The 7,956-nt window shown below is 40.5% G+C and overlaps 1 protein-coding gene across 1 annotated transcript; it reads right to left on the bottom strand.

Annotated features, from left to right (window-relative positions):
- Positions 1–827: 827 nt before the first annotated feature.
- LOC146036945 (olfactory receptor 2AP1-like) lies at positions 828–1,799 on the bottom strand. Its single transcript, XM_083160779.1, has one exon. The coding sequence runs from the start codon at positions 1,797–1,799 to the stop codon at positions 828–830; it is 972 nt and encodes a 323-aa protein (XP_083016905.1).
- Between the last annotated feature and the right edge of the window lie 6,157 nt (positions 1,800–7,956).

Below are 7,956 nucleotides of genomic sequence, written 5' to 3'. Positions count from 1 at the left end.
CATGGGGCCCTAGGCAAGATGTCAGTTTGCTGCTCTCCTGAAACAACCCACTGCTCTATGCTCCTCTGGGAATGTTTTGGATGGCCAGGGTATCTTTAGGGGACTGTTTGGGACCTGGTGGGTTATAGCCAGGAGCCTACATTGCCTTGTAGAAAATCCACCTCTGGATGTCACCAGAGGGGAGAGTTTTTACTCTTGCAGACAAGATATTAGTACATCATGTAGTTGTAGCTTCCTCCTTCTCCTCGGCAATGAGGGAAAGCAGGAAATGTTATAGTGGCCCCATTAGATTCACTATCTACCCCCTCTGTATAGAATATGAAGCATTGTATCTTCAGAGCACATGAGTAGATCATAAAGTGTTTATTTGTGAGGGTAAAGATCCTGAGGTGTCAATTGTTTTATTTGGCAATATTTTTACATGGTAATATGAATATCTTAAAATAAGTACAGTACTATCAGCACATGGCACTTGACTATAAGGAACAAAGTCAAGTGTAACTCCAACAATGTTCATGTTCCAAAGACTATGGGCAAAAAAAATCTGTCCAAGAAGATTCCAGGATTAGTATTTTGAATGTTCTTCATAGGTGCAAAGAGTGGGTACAAAGTATCATGGCTTCAGCCTGTCTAAGGGCCTGGACTTCTATGTAGTACAGCAATGCCCCCTAGATGATATGATATAGACAATAAGCTATGTCCATGTTGCTACATGCTTGTCCATTCTTTCACCAAGTATCAGACCTTAAACTTTATCCTGAGAGTACTGGTGTTACAATACAATATTGCATTGCTTTCATTCAATTGATCTCATCTGTGATGCATAATTAACACACTGTACGCACTGTTTTCTGAAAAGTGAAATACTGGTTAATGTTGGATTTCAGAGGCTTCAACAGTCTCTTCATAGCTGACTTCACTTCTGTGTTTTTCAGGCTGTAGATGAGAGGATTTAATAAAGGCACAGCTGCTGCGTTAAACAGTGAAAAAAGTTTGGGGGACACAGTGGAGTTTTTTAAAATTGGCGGTAAGTAAAGCGTCACATAAAGAAGAACGACAACGGTCAGGTGTGAGGAACATGTGTAGAAAGCCTTACGTCTGCCTGTACCGGTGTGAATTTTGAGTATGGCGAGTATTATGAAAATATAAGGGATAACTGTCATTAGTAAGGGTAGGAGCCCTAATATTACTGTGCTTTCTATGTCAATCAAGAGCTTTAGCATTGACATTTCATTGCATGAAATTTCCATAAGTTGTAAGACACTACAGTAGAAGTGGTCTACATAATTGGAGGTATAACAAGTGAAATGTGATAAAAAGTAAGTATGAGGAATAACTTCAATAAAACCTGACATCCAGCAAAAGAAAGCTAAGAGTACACAGACTTTAGGACTCATGACCATGCGATAATGTAATGGATTGCAGATGGCCACATATCGATCATAACTCATGGCAGCCAATATAAGCAATATTGTACTCTGCAAGGCCATGAAGAAGTATGCATGTGTCATACATTCTGCAAAGGATACAGTTCTATTTCCTGTGACAAATGCAGTAAGGATCTTATTTAGAGTGAAAGATGTAGAAAAGATGTCCAGGATGGATAAGTTCACCAGAAAGAAGTACATGGGAGTATGTAGATGTTGATCACGAATGACCAGGAGAAGAATGGTCATGTTGCCACTGAGAATGGAAAGGTAAAGAAGTAAAACCAGAAGAAAGATTGGAAGCATCAGTTCAGGAACTTCTGAAATCCCTCTTACTATAAAATAGTATATTGTTTGGTTGGTCTTGTTCATCTTGATGGAACTTTATATGGAATGAACCTAAGGAAATATAATCTGTTTTATTAATAGAAATTTTTAAACACTTTGTTCCCACCACCTGGACTTGAACCCTTGTCATGGACTTAAAGAAAAAAAAAATAGGTTCCACCAAACAACAACTGCGCCACAAATTGACTGCAGCTGGAACTTCTACTTAGGAGACTGCCAGACTCCAAAACAATATACAACAACACAATATAGTAGAAATAACCAGCGCTGGTTCTATCAAATGTTCCAGAGGGGACCCTTGCCACCACACTGACCTGGTGGAAGTGCCCTATGTGCACATAAAGCTATCTTTTGATAGCCGTCTGTGCACAGCGGTTTTCTTCTTATGCCAGTAATGGATAGCAAGAAAACAATGGTCCTTCCCTCATCTCTCTTGGCTCTGTGATAAGGTTATTTAGAACAATACTGACCTTGAACACAGGCCCTATTTTCCTGTAAAGGTTTCTTTGGCCACAAAATGTCAATCTTTGCGCTCTCTCAGGATATCACTCAATCATCCACACCACGTCCCCATAAATAAAGGACTCACCTCCAACAGAGGCCCTATATGCCTCAAAAGGTATCTTTGTACACTTCCAGTGATGGGTTTACTTCAAGGATTTTCCAGGTCAGGCAGAAGACTTATATATTTATTCCAGAAGACATCACAAAACGGTACATAAAATGGATAAAAATGATAAAAAAACATCTAAAAAAATCTACACCTGAATGTGGAGACTACCAACCTTTTCTCATCATGGACTTACCATGATGAAGTTACCTGGACATGGTGGAAAAGCCCATAACCCAGGTCAAGGATATGCAAAAAAAACTCTACTAACTGCAAACTTTATTTAAAATGTATTACAATTCTAATGAGTAATGTTTAAATAGTACACCTGAATCTTTTTTCTATTTGCGTGAGCCGTATAACCAATGCAAGGTAATGGTACTGATTATCCAATTTAAATGTATATATCTCTAATTTATTATTTCTCCAAGACTATAACAGGGTAAGGTGTAATCAGGGATATTGCTAGACTCTTTAGGGAGTCAGGTAGATTGCCATATTTCACAAAGTCTCCCTGACAATCAAGGAGCGTTGGCAAGTATGCTCTAAAGGGACCTTATTATAATTATAGTGGATTATATTTGAAATATAAGTAATGCAGCTTCTTATCCCAGTAGTCCTAATTATTCTACACAATTCTAAAGATAAAAAACCACACATTATACAAGTAATGAGAATTTTCTGTAAATATGCACATAGGGACCACATTGTCACCACACACATTTCACATTTAAAAAAAAATATTTTTTGAAGATTTTGCAAAACTACAATTTTCAAATTTTCATGCAAACAAAAGCAGAATATGAGCAAACTGAAGCTAAAGGTCACAGTGCATTCTTTAATCCTACACAAATTATAATGGTCAAGTGTAGTGTGAAGCTCAAACTTAAAAATAAAATAAAATCTTTTATTTTTTTTCCTTGTTACTATTTTTCTTAAATAAACGATTTTTTGCTAAATACATATTTTGCTAAATTTCATATTGTATTTCCCCTATCAGTGAGTTATTGAAGACTGGAAATGCAAAGCACCTCACCTTGCAAAAATAAATGAACACAAGTAAATTGAAGAATACAGGAGTAGGATTATAAAACGTTGTCAGCCAACACTGTGTAACGGTCAATATGCAGTTTGTTCTGGAAGAATAAAATCTGTAATACTAGATACCTCGAGGATAAACAAAAATCAAATTCTGATTTGAAAATTAAGCTGAATTCAGCAAGAAATTAATATTATTATTCACAGTGTACGATCAAAAGAAAATAAAGATCAATTTCAAAATGTAGCAATTTTTATAATATCATAGACTGAGAACTGGAAATTTACATCAAGATTAATTTAATTTAAAAATAAGTTTAAATATTTTCTGATCATATACAGTATATACAGTATCACTGATGGCAAACACAGAAATGTACAGTAAAGGTGCTTTAACTTCTTACATGGAGAACTAGTTAGTATTTATAGCTTTCTGATACCTGGGAGATATGGTCCATGTGGATTTTGAAGTATTGCCAAAGGGAAACAGAAAATTGTGTAAACAAGGACAATGGTTCCTATAAAATATAGACTTCTATTAATGTGTTTTTTTTGTTTGTTTTATTCAAATTGTTATGTTTTGATTGTAATATTCCCAATCACTGATACAGAAACTAAAGCAAAAAGGGGGTATATTCTGTGTATACCCATTTTGGCATCAAAACAATATAATTAATTCAATAATAACAATGGTGCATTTAGACAAAATTTAATTTAAACGCTATTATTGGTTAACTGAAATTATTTTTACACATATAAAATATAGTTGTATTAGATTATGCAAAATATGTATATAATCTAAAATATAGTTTGCATTAGATTATGCAAAATATGTAATTGTATAAAAACCTAATACCTGTTTACACATGGGGGCAATCAGGACGGACAAAAACACACATATAATCCAAATATAATCCAAGTGGCTGGGAAATATTTCATTTTTCCCTTATTCGGGTGTTAAAGTATATAGTCAATTGAAGCACAATTGCCAACTGATATAAATACTATTGGGGTATCCAATTACCCTCGATAAAAAATCAGGAGTGAAAGACGTCAATTGTTTTGCTATTTTTCACAGCAATTTTTTTTCTTTATGTTCCACACTGGAGGTAAGCATAAGTGTATCGCCTGCTATGAATTATTCTGTACTGCAGGGGTGGCCGGACTTTTGCAACCCGGGATCTACTTTTTGTACACTTACTTACCGGGGACCTACCAGAATCTCCCCCTGTGTAAAATATACCCCTCCAATGCAATACAGATGGAGTGCCTCTCAACCAGCGCCAGAGATCGCCAGAATATGCCCATTGGTTGTTGCTGGCGGAAAGGCTCTCCATCTGACTGGGATGCGTGAGCATCTCACACGCACGCGTGTCCCAGTCAGCGGAAACCCTGCCTGTCTCAATTTCAGGGAGACAGGCAGGGTTGGGGGCATGTGGGGAGGTGGTGGGGCTGGCGACGAGGAGGCAGTGAACGGCAGCGGGGATCTCCATCGGAATGGGGCACGCAAGCATCTTGTGCGCACGTGCCCCCTTCCAACGGATGGTGACACCTGGCGGCTAGCGAGGGCTGACGATTCTATCGCCAGCCCTCTTAAAGCTGAGAGGGGCTCCTTCTGGGATGCAGTCAAAATCCCGACAGTCAAAATCTCGACGGTCAAAATCCCGAATGGGTCATAATACTGACAAGGACAAAATCCTGACAAGGACAAAATCCCGACATTTAAAATCCCGACAAGGACAAAATCCCGACATTTAAAATCCCGTCAGGGTCAAAATACCGACATATAGAATGTACAGGTGAAACAGTCAACATGACTTTCCGTCGACAGGTCGCAAGGTCGACATGGGCTTTTTCACTGTTTTTTGACCTGACATGTGCCGACAGGCGGTATTTCATGCCCTACCATCCCCTAGGGCATGGTGGGAGAATAAAATAGTGTGCCGAGCGCAGCGAAGCATTGCGAGCGAAGCGAGCTATGCAAGGGGCTGCGGTTCACCTCCAACTGTGTCCATGTCAACTGTGTCGACATTTGGGTAAAAAAACAGTGAAAAAACCCATGTCGACCTCGCGACCTGTCAATGGAAAGTCATGTTGACTGTTTCACCTGTACATTCTATATGTCGGTATTTTGACCCTGTCAGGATTTTAAATGTCGGGATTTTAAAGGTCGGGATTTTGTCCTTGTCGGGATTTTGTCCTTGTCGGGATTTTGTCCTTGTCGGTATTATGACCCATTCAGGGTTTTGACCCTGTCGGGATTTTAACCGTCGGAATTTCATACTGAATCCCTCCTTCTGTACTTCTGATACAGGGAATGTGCCCCAACTTCACATTCTGACAGAGGGAATGTGCCCTATCCGCAGTTTCTGACACAGGGAATGAGCCAGAAATTCACATTTTGACGCAGAGCCATAAAACAACTCAGTTCAACTGGGACCAACAGAGATCCTGTCCCTGTCATGTAAAATCCCCCCCACATTGCACGCACCAACCACAGTACACACTTTAATGATAAATTTGTCTGCTGCTGCCGCTCAACCTTCCTGCCCCACCATAACAAGCACCTTATTTAAAAAAGTATGTCTCACATTTTATTCTGGCCGCCACTGCCGCTCCACCTTCCTGCCTCCACTGCTCAGCTCTCCCGCCTCCTCCGCATAGCTTTCACAGCTTCAGACGAAAGCTCTCCATTCCTGCATAGCGCACCCGTGCAATGCACTGCTGGGAACGCTGAAGCCAGAAGAGGCTTCAGAAGGAATGTTTGGGTAACAGTGGCTTAATACTTTAGAAAATGATCGTGATCTACCTCCAGAAGGTCCGCGATCGACTGTTTGGCCACCCCTGCTGTACTGTATCTATACTCATATCTAAGGGTTTGACTATTATCCAGGAGGTTTGGAGTTCATATCACCTATATCAAGACCTGAGAAGTGTTTACGGTAAAGGAGAGAGATACAGGAGATACTAGCAAGCTTTAAGCTGCAGTTCAACATTATTGTATATGCTTGATACAGGGCAGTAGAGAGCCTGACGTGGCCCAGGTACTTTTCAGGGGGTGTGCTTATGCACCTTAGAATAAAATACAGAAAGAAAAGTACTTCTAGCACCTCCCTGACCAAGCTGCAGCCCAGCACACAGTAGCAGATGCTGGGTTGAGAAGACCTGCCTGGTAATGGGGGTCCCTCTAGGCCTCTTCATCAGTTACAATTACATATTTTTTAGCATGCAAGATGGAGCAGCTCCTATCGCAGATGCTCCTGGTGATCAAATCGTCAACCGCCAGCCATCGTCTGCCGGAAGGGGGCGCTCGTGCGCCCCATTCCGACTGAGCCCTCCGCCACTCGCTGCAGATCCCCTTTGTTTCAGCCACAGTTATGGTAGACCCTCTTGCTGAAATGGTTTGTTAAACTGTGCATGTCCTGTTTATGTAGGACAAGTTCATCTTGCACCTCTTTTATTGGTGGGGGTCCAAATGAACCAATTACTATTTTGCCAATTATTATTTTAGCACAGTTTTTCAAACTGCCATCCTGTCTGCTGGTGCAGTGCCACTCCTAGATGCTCCACGTGTTTGTGCCACCCACTTATGTGGCTTAGCATAGTCATCCAGCTACCTCGGGGGAAACCTTGTGCTCTAAAAGCAGGTGTGAGGTGTTCAGGATAGGTGGAAATTAATGTTATTGAGATTAAATAATAGCACCCCCCCCCCCCCCCAATTCTGTGACTTTTGCAGTTTTTAATGTTGTTTGGGGGGGGGGGAGTCCTTAGGACTAAATAAACACACACATACAACACACACACAGTATACATACACCCGGTACACATATAAACATCATACATACACATACATCATACACACACAAAATATACAACATACATACCACACACACAGCATTTTTAGATTGTAAGCTTGAGAGCAGGGCCCTCCTACCTTTGACTGTCTGTAAATACCCTGTTTGTTGTATCACTGTTTCCTTTTGTAAAGCGCAGCGGAATATGCTTCGCTATATAAGAAACTGTTAATAAATAAATAAAATACATACATACATATACAACACACACTCATACATAGATACATACATACACAACACACACAGCATACATACACTTCAAACACACGGCATACATACAGTACATACATACATACATACATACATTACATACATACATACATAACACACATACAGCATACATACACACTTACCAAGTGAGGAGGACAGGAAAAATCAGTCACTGCTAGAGCGGAACTGCAGCTGCTGGACGTGCTCAGCAGCTTCCTCTGCTGGTGCCTGTAGAATAAACACCTTCTGGCTCTGGAGCTCTCAGTGAGGAGCAGCAGCTGTTCCCCTAATATGCAGCACGGATGATCTCTGCTAGACCCCAGACAGAGAAGAGCATGTTTCTGACTGCATGAGGGGCCCCTCAGGGAAAAAGGGGGTCTCAGTTTAGGCACTAAAGAAAACTTAGGGTTCAACCATCCACCAATACACCACAGTGGAAAAGCATGAACCACACTGGCTACTTATGCAT

This window comes from Crinia signifera, chromosome 9, assembly GCF_055691185.1.
Source record: "Crinia signifera chromosome 9, ASM5569118v1, whole genome shotgun sequence".
NCBI lineage: Eukaryota > Metazoa > Chordata > Amphibia > Anura > Myobatrachidae > Crinia > Crinia signifera.
This window is presented reverse-complemented; position numbering and strand designations above follow the sequence as displayed.